The sequence below is a fragment of the Artemia franciscana genome, chromosome 7, assembly GCF_032884065.1.
Source record: "Artemia franciscana chromosome 7, ASM3288406v1, whole genome shotgun sequence".
In the NCBI taxonomy this organism is placed as follows: Eukaryota; Metazoa; Arthropoda; class Branchiopoda; order Anostraca; family Artemiidae; genus Artemia; species Artemia franciscana.
In genome coordinates this window covers 48,602,274-48,623,525 of record NC_088869.1, presented here as the reverse complement: position 1 = coordinate 48,623,525, position 21,252 = coordinate 48,602,274, and the positions used below count along the sequence as shown (strand labels likewise).

Below are 21,252 nucleotides of genomic sequence, written 5' to 3'. Positions count from 1 at the left end.
ATTTTGGAATTAATAGGATTTTATTAAATTATTTAAATTTTGAATTAAGAAGGAATTAATTAAAAGTCTGAATAAACTCGCCAAAACACAAGCTTTCCGGGATCTATTATAAATTAAATAAAAAAAAGTTTTTTGAACAGAAAGTAAGGAGCAACATTAAAACTTAAGACGAGCAGAAATCATTACGCATATGAGGGTGTTCGCTCCCTCGTCAATTCCTCGCTCTTTACGCTAAAGTTCGAATTTTGTTCTAATTCTTTAAGAATGGCCCTGACTTACGTTTAATAAGTCTGTTTAATTAGAATAAATAGCTCTTTGAAAGTGCTAAAAAAGACTTTGGTGTAAAGAGTGAGGCATTGATAAGGGGTCGAACTCCCTCATACACGTAATAATATCCGTTCGTTTTAAGTTTTAATGTTGCTCCTTACTTTCAGTTGAAAAAACTAGTTTGTTTTATTGAATTTCTGATCGTTTTTTATATAATGCTGGGAAATCCGGCGCCCCCTTCATGTAAAATTCTCTTTCCCCATGAAAAATTCCTCGTGGGAAGATCCTCTCACGTGACCAACTCCCTCCCCCCCAAAAAAACGCACCTTAAAAAATTCCCCTGGAAAACGTCTGTTTACTTTTCCAATAACCAATAATATATGTAACTACTACTACTACTACTGCTACTAATAACTCACTGCAGCACCAAGCCGCCTGAGGCCAACACAGCTACGCATGCTCCTCTTCCAAGGCCTCCCTGCTATCTAACCTATCCAAGGCCTCCCTGCTTACACATTCTCAGGAAGTTCCCATTTCCTTTAAATCTTTATTTATGACATCCTCCCACCCCAGACGTGGACGACCTGCTTTCCGTGTAGCCCAAGTTGGTTGGCCAAAAAGGACAATCTTCATCCTTCTGTCATCCTTATGGCAATCTGTCTTCCTTCATCCGCAGAACGTGACCTAGCCATCTCGACCTTTCTTTTGTTATAGCCCTAGAAAGCGGGATTGAACCACATTTTTCGTAAAACCTACTGTTTGAAATACGGTCAGTCAGCCGGGTACCCAAAACAATCCGTAGACAATTTCTCTGGAAAAGATCTAGTAAATTTTTTAGTAAAAATCTTAGTAAATATTTGACCACTGTTATTGGGCAAAGTTCGTAACTTGTAGCCCGTTCCCCGGGGACTTTGGGGGAAAAAGTCATCCTCAAAGACATATTTATTAGATTTTTCGACTATGTTGAACAAAATGACTATCTCAAAATTTTGATTTGGTGACTTTGGGGAAAAATGAGCGTGGGAGGGGGCCTAGTTGCCCTACAGTTTTGGTCACTTCAAAAGAACACTAGAACTTTTAATTTCCGCTTTATTGAGCCCTCATGCGACATTCTAGGACCACTGGGTCGATACAATCACCCCTGGAAAAAACAAACAAAAAGAAACAAATAAACACGCATCCGAGATCTTTCTTCTGGCAAAAAATACAAAGTTCCACATTTTTGCAGATATGAGCTTGAAACCTCCACAGTAGGGTTCTCTGATACGCTGAATGATGATGTAATTTTCATTAAGATTCTATTACTTTTAGGGTGGTGTTTCACCCTTTTTACAAAATAAGGCTAATTTTGTCAGGCTCGTAACTTTCAATGGGTAAGACTGAACTGGATGAAACTTACATATTTAAAACTAACATAAAAATCCAATATTTTTGATATGTCTATTGGTATCGGAATTCCGTTTTGTAGGGTTTCGGTTACTATTGAGCCATGTCGCTCCTTACTCACAGCTCGTTATCACGAACTGTTTGATTATCTTATTTATGTATTATGCAGATCTCAGACTATATATTTTATTTTTAAAGCTTTATTCTATACAGTCATTCATCCAACGAAATTTTACTTTACTGGTCACTTAGCAATACAGATTTTCAGTAATTACCCTTTAATTAAAAATCCCCCACACATTAGGAAGAAAACTAATTAAAAGTAGACTGTCTGTCGATATTCTCTGAAACAAAATTCGCTTTTCTATGATCCTATTAATTTCAAAATTCGTCTCAGGCCTAGAAATTGCTCCTGGCTTTTATCGAATACTACTGAAATCAACCTAGAGAGTATATAGAATACTAAATAGGTTCGGTTAAGTATAGAGACAAGCTTCCGATCTCCCGTGAAATATAAAAAATTAAGTAGTCGCTGCAACGTGGGTGGGTTTTTATATTTCATTTCATTTTAATGTATTTTTTTGTCAATTGGGTGTATTTTTCCCCTCGAATTTGAAAACTGCATTTCAGGTTCAAGCATAAGGAGTTTTTGCTGTGCGTAATCGTTTCCACAACTGATAAACTTTAGATGTTTCTGCGTTCATTCAAACAGTGTGTTCAAGGGGGGTGTTAGCTATTGGTTGATTATTTATACCGACCAGGATCGACATTCTGGTATTATATGTACATTTGCAGTTAGTTCAGTAAAAATTTTAGTACCACTTTGAAAAATCTGTGAAATCAGAGTAAAATCTGACAAACGACGGTTTAATGGCAGAACCTTGCGTTGCAAGTGAAGATTAATTTTTCTTCTTTTTTACTTTGGGACTGATCAAATAAGTATACTATCCAAACGTCCATGTTGCCTCTGGTTATGTCATTTCATGGTCCTGGGCACCAGAAACGTCATTCGCGGTGAAAGCCCAGTCCTATCTACAGTGCCACCAATTGGAGGGGAGACACGAATCCTCTATATTTTCTCTCCCCCCAACCCCCCAGATTTTGGAAAATACATTTTTTTTGCATAGTCATTGTAAAATGTCTTTTTTAGGTGTTAACATTGAAAAAAATCATAAATTTACCTCTCCCCCTATCTATGTTTTAAAGATGTATTTGGCCCCCTCCCCCACCTCCCGCCCCACCAAAAAAGAGAAGGAAATTCTGTGAATTGACAGCACTGCCCATCTAGTTTTGAATAGGCATGAACAACATAATGAAGAGAAAATTCCTGAAAATATGCTAAGGATTTGTTGTTCAGCCTTACCTCTACCTCGGAAAACTGCCACGGTCGTTCCATGGGTCTGTGGCACCCGTGAAAAATTAATTAGCCCCCACCCTCTGTACTCGAATATAAATATAAAAAAACATGGAGGCCCCAGCCAAGCACCCCTAGCCACGACTCTCCCCTAGCCACGGCGCCTGGGTCAGCTTGCCCCGATCACCTCCCTCTTTGAATGACCCTGCTGCTTGCTTATATTTACCCTTAAAAAAAAGTTGAGACGCCGTGTATGTTGATGAATGCAGGCAATACTAGGTTAACAAACAAGAGACTGTAACGAGGTTGAAGATTTCCTCAAAAGACAATCTAGTTTCTTTTAACGTATATGGAAACAATCTACTGTTGTCGATTCAAAGAATTGAGGTAAAAACACCAAAATGGTCATTAAGGATAGTTCTCGTTTTATTCTTCTTTCTCAAAGATGAATTATTAAGATATTTAATGCATGTTTGCTTTGCCCACGATTTTCTTACAAAAGTTTTGATTATTTCAAGCTATTATTTGAAATATGGCCGGAGACTGGAGCAAGCTGCTTTTATGCTGGACCGTTCAACCTTCGAACTGATTTTTACTATTCGATAGATTTTAGAAAAAGCTGCGGTGTTCCGACGTAAAGCTTTTTTGCCTTCGCTGACTTTCGTGCTGCCTTCGGCTCAGTGAACCGATAAGCTCTTTGGCGAATTCTTGATTGACTGGCCACCCTCAGAAATACCGGAGATTTTTCAAAGCTCTACACCATGGCACAGAGAACTACGTTCAAGTCAACGGCCGATGCAGCCCGTTGTTTCAAATAACGACAGGAGTGCGACAAGGATGTGCAATGGCTCCAGAGCTCCTCAATGCCGTCATTAACCATGCTATGACAAAGGCCACTTCGCGTCTCAGTTTTGGGCTCAAGTTTGGAGATCGAGCCATCTCAGATATTGATTTTGCTGATGACCTTGCCATCCTAGCAGACTCCATGGGTCAGTTGCTGGAAGCGCTTCGGATATTACGAGAAGAGGCCGCAAATGTGGGACGGCAGATAAACTGGGGTAAAACAAAATTAAGGCTATAGACCCGTCTTCTCCTTCTGACAATGCTCTAGTTAGTCTTGACAGAACAACTAGCATTGAAATGGTCCAAAGGTTCACCTACCTGGGCTCTACAATTTCCTCGGATGGATTGCTTTTCCCTGAGCTGCAAGCAAGGATATCCAAAGTGTCTTCTGCCATGGGTAGGCTGAACCATCACCTTTGGTGAAAACCGAATATCAGTAGTTCAACTAAACAACGGATTTTCAACACCCTCGTTGGTTTTGTAATGATTTACGGAGCTGAAACATGGCATGCATCAACCGCAACACTAAAGGCCATAATTGGATTCCAGACGAAGAACCCGAGAAGGATCGAAGGTGGTTTGATTTCTTGAGTAATGAGAAGCTGTTGCAGCTCACCAAGCAGTCGCAGTTTTCTATCCAAGCAGCTGAGCGTACTTTACGATGGCTTTGACACCTACTTCGAATGCCCCTGCACTTACCCGCAAAGATGATCTTTAACTTTGACCCTACCGAAGCCGGTTGGAAGCAACTCTGTGGTCTACCGAAGAAACGATCGTCGGACAGCCTTTCCACGTTTCTGGCGATGGCAAACATTAGACTGAAGGAAAAACAAATGCTTGTACTGGACCCAAGTGTATGGAGGAGGCAGACGTCACTCTCAACGCCGAGCAGCGCCCGGCAGGAGATCCGAGTCAAGTAAGTCAAGTCTCGCTTATTTTGAGGCAAGGTTCTTTTTTGATGCCGTAAAAGAGTAACACCTATAGGGACCTGTATTCAGGGACTTTGTCTAACAGTCTACTTTCAGTATGTTTTTGAATTTGTCAGTCCCCTGGCCTTGTAAATAATTTGCTGTCGGCATGCCTCTGTTTGTTTACTAATACATATTGTAGTGAACATTATTATTGAGTTTGTCGTCGGTATATTGTGCGGGACACCATTACTAGCATCGAAACAAGATACCGAGGAATGATATAAATAAGCAATTTTCTTTCTCGTAAATTTCTGTATTTAAATTTCGTAAATTTCGGTTTGAAATTCTGATAAAAATTTCTTGTATTTACGTCTTTCAAGGTCGTCTCCCCCCCCACCCTTCTGTAAGAACCAATTATCGAAAGCCCTCACAATTCTAGATTTTTTTTAGCTATAGAATATCCCGTGAGACAAAGTTTACCATTAGACACCATCTATCCATAGACACTAATTTCTTAACTCTTTGGGACTATAAAATGTTTTTGTACCCTATCAAACAGTTCGTGTTAACGAACTGTAGTAAGAAACGACCCGGCTCAATAGTAACCGAAACTCTAAAATATGGAATTTTGATACCAATAGTTACATCAAAAGAATTGCATTTTAATGCTGATTTTAAATATATAAGTTTCATCAAAATCAGTAATACCCATCAAAAGCTACGAGCCTGAGAAAATTTGCCTCATTTTAGAAAATAGGGGGAAAAAAACCCTAAAAGTCATACACTCTTAACGAGAAGTCACACCATGAGATTCAGCGTGTCAGAGAACCTCATTGTAGAAGTTTCAAGCTCCTATCTACAAAAATGTGGAATTTCGCATTTTTTGCCAGAAGACAGATCACGGATGCGTGTTTTTTTTTTCGTTTTTATTCCAGGGGTGATCGTATCGACTCAGTGGTCCTAGAATGTAGCGAGAGGGCTCATTCTACCGGAAATGAAAAGTTCTAGTGCTCTTTTTAAGTGGCCCCCTCCCACGCTCATTTTTCCCCAAAGTCACCGGATCACAATTCTGAGATAGCCATTTTATTCATCATAGTCGAAAAACCTAATAACTATGGCTTTAGGGACGACTTACAACCCCGCAGTCCCCGTGGGAGGGGCTGCAAGTTACATACTTTGACCTGTGTTTACATATAGTAATGGTTAACAGACGTTTCAGGTCAAAGTGTACAGACGTTTTCAGGGGGATTTTTTGGTTTAGGAGGGGAGTTGGGGGTGGGGGGGGGTTACGTAGGGGGATATTTCCATGGAGAAACTTCTCATGGGGGAAGAGAATTTCAATGAAGGGGGCGCAGGATTTTCTAGCATTATTTGAAAAAACAATGAAAAAATAAATGTGAAAAGTTTTTTTCTAATGAAAGTAAGGATCAGCATTAAAACTTAAAACGAACAAAAATTATTACGCATATGAGGGGTTTACCTCGTCGTTATACCTCACTCTTTACGCTAAAGTATTTTAGTAATTTCAACTATTTATTCTACGGCCTTTGTGATTCAGAGGTCATTCTTAGGGAATTGGGACAAAATTTAATCTTTAGTGTAAAGAGCGAGGCATCGACGAGGGTTGAACCCCCTCATATACGCAATAAAAACATACAAATATAGAAGTTCGTTACGCTAAGTTATTTCATAAGTTATGTATATTTTTTACAAATGAAAACGTTTGTAAAAAATTAAAAGTTCTAGTTTTTTTGTTAAGTAATAAAAAAATTAGAGGGCAACTAGGCCTCCTCCCATCGCTCATTTTTCTCAAAATCTTCCGATTAATTGCAATTAATTAATATGCAAATTTCGTTTAATTATTTATGTGCGGAGAGCCAAGATCAAAACATGCATTAATTTAAAAACGTCCAGAAATTAAATAAAAAAACAAGTTTTTTAAATGAAAGTAAGGAGCAACATCAAACAGTTCGTGGTAACGAACTGTAGTAAGGAGCGACCCGTCTCAATAGTAACCCAAACTCTAAAAAATGAAATTTTGATACCAATAGCTACATCAAAAGAATTGCATTTTAATGCTCATTTTAAATATATAAGTTTCATCAAGTTTAGTCTTACTCATCAAAAGTTAGGAGCCTGAGAAAATTCGCTTTATTTTAGAAAATAGGGAAAAACAGCCCCTAAATGTCATAGAATCTTAAAGAAAATCACACCATCAGATTCAGCGTATCAGAGAACCCTATCGTAGAAGTTTCAAGCTCCTATCTACAAAAATGTGGACTTTTGTATTTTTTGCCAGAATGCAGATCACGGATGCGTGTTTTTTTTTTTTTTTTTTTTTTTTTTTTTTCAGGGATAATTTTATCGACCCAGTGGTCCTAGAATCTTGCGAGAGGGCTCATTCTAACAGAAATGAAAAGTTCTAAGTTCTAATGCCCTTTTTAAGTGACCAAAAAAAATAGAGGGCACCTAGGTCGCCTCCCACGCTAATTATTTTCACAAATTCACCGGATCAAAATTCTGAGATAGCCATTTTATTCAGCATAGTCGAAAAACCTTACAACTGTGTCTTTGGGGACGGCTTAATCCCCACAGTCCCCGTGGGAGGGGGCTACAAGTTACAAACTTTGGCCAGTGCTTACATATAGTTATAGTTATTTGGAAGTGTACAGACGTTTTCAGGGGGATTTTTTGGTTGAAGGGGGTTGAGAAGAGGGGGATATGTTGGGTCAGTTTTCCTTGGAGGAATTTGTCATGGGGGGAAGAAATTTTCCATGAAGGGAGCGCAGGATTTTCTAGCATTATTAAAAAAAATAATGAAAAAATAAATACGGAAAAGTTTTTTCAAATGAAAGTAAAGAGCAGAATTAAAACTTAAAATGAACAGAAATTATTACGAATATGATGGGCTCACCTCCTCTTAATACCTCGCTCTTTACGCTAAAGTATTTTTAGTAATTTCAACTATTTATTCTACGGCTTTTGTGATTCAGGGGTCATTCTTAAGAAATTGGGACAACATTTAAGATTTAGTGTAAAAAGCGAGGTACTGACGAGGGGGTGAACCCCCTCATATACGTAATAAAACCGTGAGAATACAGGAGTTCGTTACGTAAGCTAATTTATAAGTTACGTATATCTTTGACTAAATTTGAGGACAGCTAGGCCTCCTTCCCCCGCTACTTTTTCTCAAAATCATTCGATCAAAACTATGACAAAGCCATTTAGCCAAAAAAATAAATATACAAATTTCGTTTTAATTATTCATCTGCGGAGAGCCAAAATCAAAACATACATTAATTCAAAAACGTTCAGAAATTAAATAAAAAAAACACGTTTTTTTAACTGAAACTAAGGAGCGACATTAAAACTTAAAACGAACAGAAATTACTTAGTATATGAAAGGGGGCGCTCCCTCGTCAACGCCCCGCTATTTATGCTAAAGTGTTTTACTGTTTTAAAAAGTAGAGTTCAGAGAAAGAGTCACACTTTAGCGTAAAAGAGCGGGTCGTTGATGAGGGAGCATCGCCTTTCATATACGAAGTAATTTCTGTTCGTTTTAAGTTTTAATGTCGTTCCTTACTTTCAGTTAAAAAAAAAAACTTTTTTTAATATACTATAAAAATCCACATACTATTATGTCATTTATATTATTTAGCTCCTTTCCTGTTGTACGGAAACGAGCAAAATCTTCTAATTTCTAGGTTACAGGAATTAGCAAGCTGATTTAAAAACCTTAGGTCCCAAAGGGAAGCGACCACATACTGAAAGACTGGATTTTGGTGTAGTGATTGGTTTTGGGATGGTTCAAAGCAGCACCTATAAGACGTTCCCCTGGGTGTTCTCTATTTTTTCTACTTATTTTTTTTTTTTTTTAGCTCCTCCGTATTTTGTTGCCACTCCAGATGATGTAGTGTATGTATCGATTGGTGATCAAGCAATATTAAATTGTGTCGCAGAAGGTAAGCCTTACACTACCTTTTTTATTCTAATTTGATTTTTCCTATAGGAAAAATATCGATACGGAAATATTGTAAGCATTTTTGAGGTGTGACAAAAACTCTCTGCATACAGACCTCTTTTTTTTGTACAAGAAGAGTACAAGCTTAACATTTTTAGTTTCTCCTCTCCAATTTCCTTGTCGCTAGCATTTTGTGACATATCCTTTTTGTATGCTACTTGCAAACATGTATGATCTATAGTATCTTGTCAGGATCCTTTCGGTGGCACCAACTCACAAAATATAGGTTGTTAATATGTATTTTTTTTTCAATAAAGTTTTGATTTTTCAAATGCCAATGTCAAATAAGTTTTTTTTTCAAAATATTTGGGGAGGGGGTGTACAAATCTAGGGGGAATTCCCCCTTACCTCCCCAATCGGTACCCCTGGATCGTCCTCTTTTGATTTTGTTTTTATGTAGCCCACTCAAATTATCAGACCCGCTGGTTTTCGCATGTAAGCATAATTTACGAATCAAAGACAGAGCTATATCTAAACGTCACAAATCTAGAAATGAAAACTTGCTAATTTTTCAAAAAGCAGACCCTTAAAGACTTGGTAAATCTAGTAGGGATACACTGTTGAATAATAATGCTGAAAACAAAAATCAGGGGACAAACAGACAAATCTAGACTTTTTAGAAGATGGATGAACTGTTTTGATATTTTTTATTATATTATATTGTTATTATTGATAAATCATATTAACCGTCTTGCCGTTATTTTCGTGAGAACATCTTGATAAAGGTTAACTGAACTGAAAACAAAACCGGAAAACAAGCTAGATGTGAGGTATAGGAAAATGAACCTGATTCAGCATAAAAATCTTATTAAGAAATTGCACATGGTTTGATTTGCCATTATTGTTCATTTATTACCCATCGATGGGGTGAAATCCTAATAAATTATTTTTCAAATGAGTTATTCCCTATAATCGTTTATTCTTACTCCAATGAATCTGCCTTATCTTATTTGACTAGGAAAGAATTATGGTACGACGTAATTTTGAAATTTACCGTTTATGAGTGCTATCTATTAATATTAGTTGCGTTTGCGCTGTTTTAGCACTTTATTTGGCTACTCATTGAACTTTTCAAATCGGTGTATTTTGTAGAACATTTTTTTAAAATAGAGCATTTGGTGTATTCGTAGTCGAATAATGATGACGTTAATGTTTCTTGCTTTTATGACTTTACTAACTTAAGCCTGGTAACTAGTAATATTGCCGTAAACCAACCACTTTAACTTAGGATGTAAAGGGGGGTGTAGTTTTGTTACTTTTTTTTTTTACTCGTTTAGCCCATCAAGTCAGTACATTCTCTGTAGCGATTTTTTTTAATTGTCCATTCGGTGTATATTGGATACATTAATACTACAGAAACCAAAGGCGTATTTACTGTATTCGGGCACCTTTTTCTGTGGTTATACATAGAATTCTTCAAATCAGTGCATTCTTTAAAGTGATTTTTTTCATAATTGAACACTGGGCACATTTTTGTCTAAAAATAGTGCAGTCAGCTCGTTTTTTCCTTATCAATGTGCTAACTTAAACTTGGTATATAGTGACGTTGCTGTAATCTCACCATGTGAGCCCAGGTTGTCAAAGGCGACGTATTTTTGCCAATTGAGTGTTTTCTTAGGCATTTTCGCATTAAATTCTTCAAATTAACTGATCTTTTAAAGCGAGCCTTCTCGTATTTTTGTTTGTATAAGAGTGTCATACTGCATCATTGCGATTTTTCTATCATCGCAGTTTTTACAGCGTAAATATCTTTACTTAAATTATCTCTACTTTGTAGGTAAAGGACGATCAAATCCTTCTTTAAATGAATTAGGCTCTTAATGAAAATAGGCAGTAAGAAGAGAAAACATTATTCAACCGAATAAATTATTGAGGGGCAGTAGCATGTAACATAAAATACATTCTGATGGAAATTTAGATGGCGCTTAAGCAACAGTGCGAACCACAAGAAAAATAAAGCCATGTAACCATTGAGGGAACAGTTTTGAAAACTGACTTATTAGGAAATATGTACCAGTATAATCTTACTCCCCTCCTTTTTCCAGGAAAGTCAGTCTTACTTCACGTAAAAAAGGTAAATCTTACTTTAGAAAATCATGACATTTCACTTTCTTCGTTAATTAACGTTCAGTATACTATTCTAGAAGACATTGGAACATTTCTGTAAGCCGATTCTTTGAAAATGTATGGATAAGATTCTGTGAATATAGAAATCTGCTAATAAGAATTTCTCAATTCGTTAGCTCGGATCTGTATAGAGGTTTCCATCGTGAAATGAATTAACACGAAATTGTAAATTGATACTTTAGCGCTCATAGGTAAGGCGTCGTCGGAATTATAAAATTGACTGTTATAAATCCACCTTCGTCAATTAGGACGCCATAAGATTGTAGAAGTGAAATATTGTTAATTTTTGTGGAATTGAAGCTGTGAATTACCAGCTTTAGGATCACTAAATGCCCAATCGCTGTGATGATAAATATAGAAAGTGCGCACCAGAATACCGTAATTTTAACTTACCCCCTGAATCAAAGATATTTAAGACAAGGAAATTTTGTTTTCAGATATTATGATTATGATGAAATAATATCAAAAATAGAGAAAGAAACCCCACTCATTTTGTGAAAAATACCACATTTTTTCCCGTTTTATGTAAAACACCGACTAGTATGGGAAAGAAAATAAACTACGGCCTTTCAATGAGTATAATTTGTGGTGTGTTTGCGGCATTTTTTTTTGTTTGGGGGGGGGGTGATAAAAAAAAGAAATTTGACGGGATAATTTCATATTAATTTCCTAGAAATTTGGAAAATTTAATATCTGGGGTGGGGCGGGGGGCTCCGACTCCCCTTCCTCTTTTGTACATCCCTTGTTTCATATCTTGTTTAATGTAAAATTTGGACCTAATATGAAATCTCTAGTTCACAAGTTATTATCCTTTCATATAGTATTGCCACATTCAACCACATCAAACTTTCTAGGAAAACTTTTCGTCGTACCTAGAATATGTCAAATAGTCGTTTAAATTCCTATGTGGAAAGTTGGGCTGTTTCTTCTCCCTGGAAACGATGGACACTTTAGCCCTACTTGAGTTGCATTTCAAAATTTCCCTATCTTTTGCGATCTTCGTGACTTGAATTGGCAAACGATTATTTTCTCAAGTCCTAAATCTTTTTCGGGAAATTTCCTTCTTTTCTTGTCATCAAGTTCTTTGAAATCGTTGAAAATCGATGAGCTCAAGAGAGATGAATAGCAAACTGTATTTTAATCACACAAAAAGCTATTCACCACCTTTATTACCAAAAAGAATAAAAAATGAATATCTAGAGCTGCTAAAAAAAAAAAAAAAATTCTGGTATTAAAATCTTACGCAAAATTTAATATTGGATACACGTATTCACGCCACCTGGAGACCGTAGAGGGTGGCTAAGCGTCACTACCTAGGAGTAAATCAGAGCTCTTTAGAAAATTTTAATCTCTAAATTATACAAATTTTATGACAAATTGTGTTAGACCGTATAGGCTGAGACTATAGAACTCCAACAGATTTTAAATGTGAATTAATTCGTTTTACGGCCTACGTGTCTCCATCAATTGTATATTTCCATCTTTTTCTATTAGAATGATTTGCATTCATGAAAATTTCCTTGTTATTTGTTTGAAGTTTTTAATTCCCAAGTTCTGTCTTAGCTCATTTTGCCACTATGTATCTTTGTCAAGATTATCAGTTTTAGTAGAAATATCCCTTTGTATCCTTAGCGGCTTTGAAGATGAATGACTTTCATGAGAGTCATTTCGTGGCAATGATTATATATTAGAGAATCAGTGATGGTTGTTTTGAAGACTGGACGCTTTATGCATTTATGTATGAAATTTGCTCCCTTGATAGATCACAAGAAAGGAGTGCTTTGAGGTTTATTGCTTGATTTTGTTTTCAGCTTGGGTCTCATATTTTGTAGGATTCCTGTCAATAGGTTGCGGCAAAGAGTCTAGACGACTTACTAGAGTGAAAATGGCGTAAGTGTAAAAAGAAAAATCACCAACATCCTCTAGCGTTTGGTGTTTCTTGGCATTTCTGTTGAAGCTTCGTAATAGTGTTTTTCTTTCTTTTCTTAGAAACTGAGATCAGACACTTATTACTATATTAATTTTCTAACTACACTAATTTTGTCTTATCATTACACTGGAAAAATTCCAAGGAACTCCAAATGCCATATGATACTGGTTTATTGGCGACACGTGTGTCAGTTTTAACCGTTGTAAGCTAACTTACAACGGAATTCTTATTTTATTTACATAATATTATAAGTTTACATAATATTGCATAATAAAATAAATTACATAATAAAATATTATAAATTACATAATATTACATAATATTATAATATAACCCTTAATGCAGGGCTGCCCCTCAGATAGATTATTCCAAAATATCTAAATTTCAACCCACAATCTAAGATTTTGGGATAAATAGAGCCTTCTTAGCTTTGGAGAGGTTTCTGACGAAGCCCTTGGGGGCCTAAATAAAGAATATTTATGACGGGTGTCTGTTAGTTTCTGACGTGACATTTTTCTGATTTGTATAGAGATTATTTTTTCTTCTTTGGGGAATGCAAATGATCAATTGTTCAATTCTTTTTGTTCTTCCGTCCCCTTAATTTTCACAAAAATAGTTTGGAGCTGTTTTGTTAAACCTTTTTTATGGCACTTGGTCTCTACCAAGTGACATATAGTGATCACAAATTCTGTCGGTCTGTCTCTCTGTCCCGGTTTTGCTCGTTTAGGCACTTCCAGGTAAGCTAGGACGATGGAGTTTGGCAGGCGTATCAGTAACCAGACCAGATTAAATTATAAATTGTTGTTTCCCCGCTTCGACCATCTGTGGGGGGGGAGTGGGGGACGGTTAAGTCGGAAAAGCGAATAGGTGATTGGATCTTAATGAAATTTGATATTTAGAAGGATATCGAGTCTCAGAGCTTTTATTTCAAATCCCGACCGAATCCGGTGACATTGGGGGGGGACCTAAAACCTTGGAAAACGCTTAGAGTAGATGTATCGGGATGAAACTTGGCGGAAAAAATAAGCAGTATAAAAAAAAGTCCTAGATACGTGATTGACATAACCGGAATGGGTCCGCTCTATTTGGGGCAGTTGGGGGGGGAGGGTTAATTCTGAAAAATTAGAAAAAATGAGGCATTTTTAACTTACGAAGGAGTGATCGGATCTTAATGAAATTTCATATTTAGAAGAACCTTGTAACTCAGATCTCATATTTTAAATCCCGACCGGATCCATCGTCATTGAGTCATTGATTTCTGAGGACCAGAAATCTTGGAAAACGCTTAAAGCAGTGAGATCAGGATGAAACTTGGTGGGAAGAATAAGCACAAGTCCAAGATACGTGACTGACATAACAATACCGGATCCGCTCTCTTTGGCGGAGTTGAGGGCGGGGGGAGTAATTTGGAAAATTAGAAGAAATGAGGTATTTGTAACTTACGAAGGGGTCATCAGATCATAATGAAATTTGATATTTAGAGGGATATTGTGCTTTCGAGCCCTCATTTTAAATCCCGGCTAGATCCAGTGACATTGGGGGGAGTTGGATGGGGAAACCTAAATTCTTGGAAAACATGAAAATTGAGGTATCCTTATCTTACGAATGGGTGATCAGATCTTAATGAAACTTGATATATAGAAGGATCTTATGTCTCAGATGGTCAATTTTCAAGTCGAATTGGATCCGGGGACATAGGGGGCTGGAGGGGGAAACATAAATCTTGGAAACTGGAAATCTTGGAAAACTCTTTGAGTGGAGAGGTCGGGATGAAACTTGATGGGAAGAATAAGCACAAGTTATAGATACGTCATTGACATAATTGGAACGGATCCGTTCCCCTTGGGCGAGCTGGGGGGTGTTAATTTGGAAAAATAAGAAAATTGAGGTATTTTTAACTGAAGAACGTGTGACCGGATCTTAATAAAATTTGATATTTAGAAGGAACTCGTGTCTCAGAGCTCTTATTTCAAATCCCGATCAGATCTGTTGACGTTGGGGGTGTTGGAGCGGGAAACTGGAAATATTGGAAAATGCTTGAGTGTAGAAATCGGGCTGAAACTTGGTGGGTAGAACAAGCAAATACCATAGATACGTGATTTTACGTAACCGTACTGGATCCGCTCTCTTTGGGGGAGTTACGGGGTGGGGTTCAGTGCTTTGGCGAGTTTGGTACTTCTGGACGTGCTAGGACGATGAAAATTGGTAGGCGTGTCAGGGACCTGCACAAATTGACTTGATAAAGTCTTTTTCCCCGATTATACCATTTGGGGGGCTGAAGGGAGATGAAAAATTAGAAAAAATGAGGTATTTATAACTTACGAGTGGGTGATCGGATCTTAATGAATTTTGATATTTAGAAGGACATTGTGAATCAGAGCTCTTATTTTAAATTCCGACCGGCATTAAGCCTCTGATTTTCCTTTTAAATCAATCTATTAATTCTTAGGATTTTGCTAGATCTCATACCATAGGAGCTCTTGGCTCTTCCGGCCTGGTCACAAGTGCCATATGAGCTCTTAGCTTTTGTTTTATTATCAGTATAATAGCGGATATGCTGATGGATAGTGAGAACCTCGTGTCTTGCATGTGTAACAATTATCATTTCTTTAAATATTCTTGTGGATACATTCTGCGAGATACAACTGTTTGCCCAAATACTGTTATGATGCAGCCAAAACCAAAATCAGCTCTTCATTGCCGGGATTGGGCCAAACGATTCAAAGGTTTTGCAGCAACTTTTTTTTACCAGTTTTAACTAAATAATTTAAATTTTTTTACTAATGAATTGGGAGATATTTAAAATTACAGATTTTGATTGATAATTTTGGGGCTTAGGAAAATTAGTAACATTTTGATACCATTGAAAGTGTTGAAACCGATGAAAATATCGAAAGCATTGATACGTAATACCTATATATATAAAAATAAGTTGTTTGTCTGTTGACTGACGTCATGTTTGTGTGTCGACTGACGTCATGTTTGTCGACTGACGTCATGTTTGTCGACTGACGTCATGTTTGTCGACTGACGAAATTACAGACCGGGACACCGGGACACAAATGACGACCGGGACACTCAAAGAGAAATTACAGACTGGGACACCGGGACAAACCTGACAATCTATTTATATGCACAGACAATGGGACAGCGAAGAATGTTGTATATTCGCAAGTTTTAAATATATATATATATATATATATATATATATATATATATATATATATATATATATATATATATATATATATATATATATATATATATATATATATATATATATATATATATATATATATATGTATATATATATATATATATATATATATATATATATATATATATATATATATATATATATATATATATACATACATATATATATATATATATATATATATATATATATATATATATATATATATATATATATATATATATATATATATATATATATATATATCTATATATATAAAAATAAGTTGTCTGTCTGTGTGTCTGTCTGTGGATCAGGTGACGTCATGTTTCTGTGTTGACTGACGTCATGAAATTAGTTGTCGTCATTTTTGCTTTGACGGTGACCTCATTCAAGATATTTAAGACATATGTTCACGTAGAAATCTATTAATGTTTAAGTTTACAATGACTGATGAACTTACCATGGCAAAAGCCGATGAAGATGCTCAAAGAGTCTATGCCAAAAAACTTGCTGCTGATAGAGAAAGTCAGAAAAGAAAGCGTGCCGAGGAATCAAAAGAACAGCAAGGAAACAGGCTTGAGGCTGATAGAGAAAGAAAGAACAGAAAGCGTGCCGAGGAATCAAAAGAACAGCAAGGAAACAGGCTTGAGGCTGATAGAGAAAGAAAGAACAGAAAGCGTGCCGAGGAATCAAAAGAACAGCAAGGAAACAGGCTTGGGGCTGATAGAGAAAAAAAGAACAGAAAGCGTGCCGAGGAACTACCAGAGCAACGCGGAAGCAGACTTGCTGCTAAAAGAGAAAGTGAAAAAAGAAGGCGTGCCGAGGAATTACAAGAACAGCAAGAAATCAGGCTTGCTGCTGATAGAGAAAGTAAGAAAAGAAAGCGTGCCGAGGAATCACAAGAACAGCAAGAAATCAGGCTTGCTGCTGATAGAGAAAGTAAGAAAAGAAAGCGTGCCGAGGAATCAGAGCAACCTGAAAGTTATCGCCTGGCATTCAGGTACAACCCAGTCGATGATTATAGCTTGAGTAGATGTGTTCAAATCGGGACAATGTCTAAAATTTGTCCCTATTGCAAGGCCTTGAAATTCAATGGTGAAACAATGGGAATGTGTTGCGCCTCAGGAAAAGTTAAACTTCCTCTATTGGCTGCACCACCAGAGCCATTGAAGACGAATGAATGCTTGCCTGAAAAATTCTAATTTATGGGCACACGTAAAAATATTAAAATTAACTACAAATATGCGTGTCCGATTGCAAAACGATGACTCTGGTCAAACATTTTCAGATCAATTGCTGACAATTGGAAACGGAAAGCTCCCAGTAGACTCAATTTCAGGACGTATACAACTACCTGCTGATTTCTGTAATTTAGTGACGTCCAAAAATGAATTGATTGAAAAAGTATTTCCGAATATTCTAAAAAATTATAAAAATAATAAATGGCTAAGTGAAAGAGCGATTCTCGCACCCAAAAATATAGACGTCCACGAAATCAACAATATTGTTTTAACCAAGATTCGAGACCAGGCAGTCCTTTACAAGTCAGTCGACACAGTTTTGGAACCAAATGAAGCGGTTAATTATCCATCTGAATTTTTAAATTCCATAGATCTTTCAGGGTTTCTACCACACGTGCTACAACTAAAAATAGGCGTACCAATAATACTTTTAAGAAATATAAACCCACCAAAGCTTTGCAATGGCACTCGACTTGCCGTAAAAAAAATAATGGAAAACCTAATAGAGGCCACAATCTTGACAGGGCCTTTTGAGGGTGAGGCTGTTCTTATTCCTCGCATTCCCATGATTCCAACGGATCTGCCTTTTCAATTTAGAAGATTGCAATTCCCAATTCGATTAGCATTTGCAATCACCATTAACAAAGCTCAAGGTCAATCATTAGAAAAATGTGGTATAGATCTTAATACTGATTATTTTTCCCATGGACAATTGTACGTTGCATGTTCGAGGGTCGGTAAACCTGACAATCTATTTATATGCAGCGACAATTGGACAGCGAAGAATGTTGTATATTCGCAAGTTTTACGCAGTTAATTTTATATTGTATCTATCTATCTATCTATCTATATAAAAACAAGTTGTGTGTATGCATGTTTGTTTGTTTGTAAAAAGAGCGTTTGCATATGATGTCATTATTAGTACATACGGCTTTGTATATGCAGAGACAATGGGAAAGCCAAGAATGTTGTATATTCGCAATTTTTACGTAGTTTGACTCCTGCAGACGAAATGAATGCTTGCCTAAAAAATTCTAATTTATGGGCACACGTAAAAATATTAAAATTAACTACAAATATGCGTGTCCGATTGCAAAACGATGACTCTGGTCATTAGAAAAATGTGGTATAGATCTTAATACTGATTGTTTTTACCATGGACAATTGTACGTTGCATGTTCGAGGGTCGGTAAACCTGACAATGTATTTATATGCAGCGACAATTGGACAGCGAAGAATGTTGTATATTCGCAAGTTTTACGCAGTTAATTTGTATTGTATCTATCTATCTATCTATCTATATAAAAACGAGTTGTGTGGATGCATGTTTGTTTGTTTGTAAAAAGAGCGTTTGCATATGACGTCATTATTAGTACATACGGCTTTGTATATGCACAGACAATGGGAAAGCCAAGAATGTTGTTTATTCGCAATTTTTACGTAGTTTGAAACACATATATAAATCTATCTATATTCACAGGTGGGACACAGGGACACAACTACAATGGCGCATAACTAATATGGCGCGTAACGACTTACGCGCGCGGGGGGGCTTGGGGGGGCGCGAAGCGCCCCACCAACTAGGCGTTGGGGTGGCGCGAAGCGCCACCCCAACAGCTAGTATATATATATATATATATATATATATATATATATATATATTCACAGGTGGGACACAGGGACACAACTACAATGGCGCGTAACGACTTACGCGCGGGGGGGCTTGGGGGGCGAAGCGCCCCCACCAACTAGTAGATAATAAAATAATAAATGATAATTTCTTGATAAAAACTGACATGCTGAGAAAAAATAAGTGAATAATATAGATGGGAGGAAACTCAGATCTTTGTTGACGTATAGATTCTTTTGCTCCTCTCACCTAGAACCGAAAAGCAAAACGCAACAAAAAATAGTTGTTACTCTAAAATTTCTGTGGTTACTCTAACTGAAAAAAAAGCATCCCCACACCTTGGACTTACACCTGTAAATCTAGTGGAATTGACAAATTCATCTAATTAACATTCCTAGGGCTGGTGGTGCCCGGGTCAAAATTAATCAAGCGGCCTCCTCATGCTCCAAATATATAAAAAAAGACTAGTAGAATCAATGTGAAATATATGATCAAAGTAAGCAGCCCCCTAGCCGCAGTGCCCCCAGCCACGGCACCTGGGGCAGCTTTTCTGGCCCCCTCATCTGAACAACTCTGTCAAGACGTACAGAGAGCTTCTTATGAAGTGTGACACTTTCGCGTCATCTATTTTAAATACTGTATTTTCCAAGGTTGTTAGAATTGACAAGCTGCCATCTGGATTTTAAACGGCTGGGTGAGACTTTCGATGCCATTATTGTCCTGATTCGAGCAAGTTGCTTCCGACTTTAGATCCTAAGGTGCACTGATCCAGGCATCGAAGACCCAATTTTAGTCAGACCCATTATGATGCCCACCGCTGATTTTCCCCTTTCCTAAAAATTCGAAAAAATAAACAAATCTTGGTGGCAAATTGATATATAATTGTCCTTACCAGTTATAATCAGAAATGGATGACATGAGTTGCGGGAATCTAAAATGTTTTTTTTGTTAGTTTATTCAAATTTAACTCTTATTTTCTACCCCAAAGCTGAAAAATATGCTTCAATTTTCGTGCCAACTACAAGATATTTAACGTATTGTTATTGGCTGCTCTTTGATATCTCAAAGCCACCTACGGCACCACCTCCGGACAATGTTCTTAATTGTTCCCCAAAGCGTAGTTATCTTCTAGGAAGTCCTTGTGAAACGAGTATTCTATTTTTCGACATTTAGTACTTATGAAATGCATTTAGTGCTTATGAAATAGGATATTTGACCTATTTATACCCAAATAAGGCTGTATAACTTCTCGTTTTTTTTTTAAATATCTCCAACATCCCTTACTATATATCTCCAGATATTCTCAGAAACATTTTCAACCAAAATGAACCAAGTGTATATATATAAAAAAAACGCTTTTTATATGATTTTTTTTATAATAAGTCCTCCCTAGTGATATATCAAAAGCCCCTACATTTCGAAACTACCAGAGAAAGAGCTTAAAATTCCGTCATACACTCCCATTGCTAGAATTGTAAGTCAATAGAATGTCCAAAGGGATTCCCATCGGAGGGATTTTTCATGCCAGAACTAGAAAACTTACAAGTCTTGACAAGGCCTCATTTACAGCAGATCACTCTTGGATTGCCTTAATAAGTTAGTTGAGTAGCTATGTGTCATCACCAGTATTACCTCGGGGGAGTTAGGGGAGCCCCCTCCTAAAAAATCTTCTTTTACGGCTATAAATAAAATTTTCTATAGCTATAGATATGAATAGATAAACTTTTCTAATCTGTCACTCTCCCTACTAGATTTGTCAGCTGACAGAAAGTCAGAAAAGATTTCCAAGGAATTCGTCATCAGGGAATAGGGTAAGAACTTACCAATCTTGAAAAGCCCTCGTTGATTCCTAGATGACTAGACCTAAAGTAATATTAATTCCAAAGATCCCCGAGAAGTCAGTTGAGTGCTTATGTTCCAAAATCATGAAAGACAAAACGGCTATAAACATAGGTGCACACGTGCCTAGTCATTAGTTTGACTGTTTTTTTCGCAGAGAAAGGTGGCGGTGCTAAAATACGCATAAAAACAGGATTTTCAAAGATTTCTTTGCCAAGAAAAGGATGGAGGAAATAAAAAAAAGAAAAAATAAATAGATGGAGAAAGCAAGATGCTGAACTTGTAGCAGGAGATAGCACCTCGCCACAAGACAACGAATAACAGCTGTTCAAATACCGTCATCAAGGCTTTTTTCTTTGATTATTTATTTCAGTCTTTTGTAGTTTATCTCCTAGATAAATCACAGACACATGAGAAGGAAACCTTTCTCTTAGATTATACTTATTAGAAACTTGAAGGATAATTTATCTGATGAATATATAGATCTCTTATTTTAGCAACTGA

General features: G+C 36.8%; 1 protein-coding gene and 1 long non-coding RNA gene across 14 annotated transcripts in view; one reads left to right on the top strand and one right to left on the bottom strand.

Moving 5' to 3' along the window:
* LOC136029401 (protein turtle homolog B-like) overlaps positions 1 to 21,252 on the top strand; it is a 327,014-nt gene that overhangs the window by 169,318 nt on the left and 136,444 nt on the right. For all 13 annotated transcript variants that reach the window (XM_065707755.1, XM_065707762.1, XM_065707756.1 and 10 more), the window contains one exon: positions 8,640 to 8,723. In XM_065707755.1, the coding sequence (XP_065563827.1) occupies positions 8,640 to 8,723 (84 nt within the window). The remainder of the gene's footprint in view (positions 1 to 8,639; positions 8,724 to 21,252) is intronic.
* The window catches only part of LOC136029402 (uncharacterized), a 69,521-nt gene that overhangs the window by 31,995 nt on the left and 16,274 nt on the right, over positions 1 to 21,252 (bottom strand). The gene's annotated exons all lie outside the window — the stretch shown is intronic.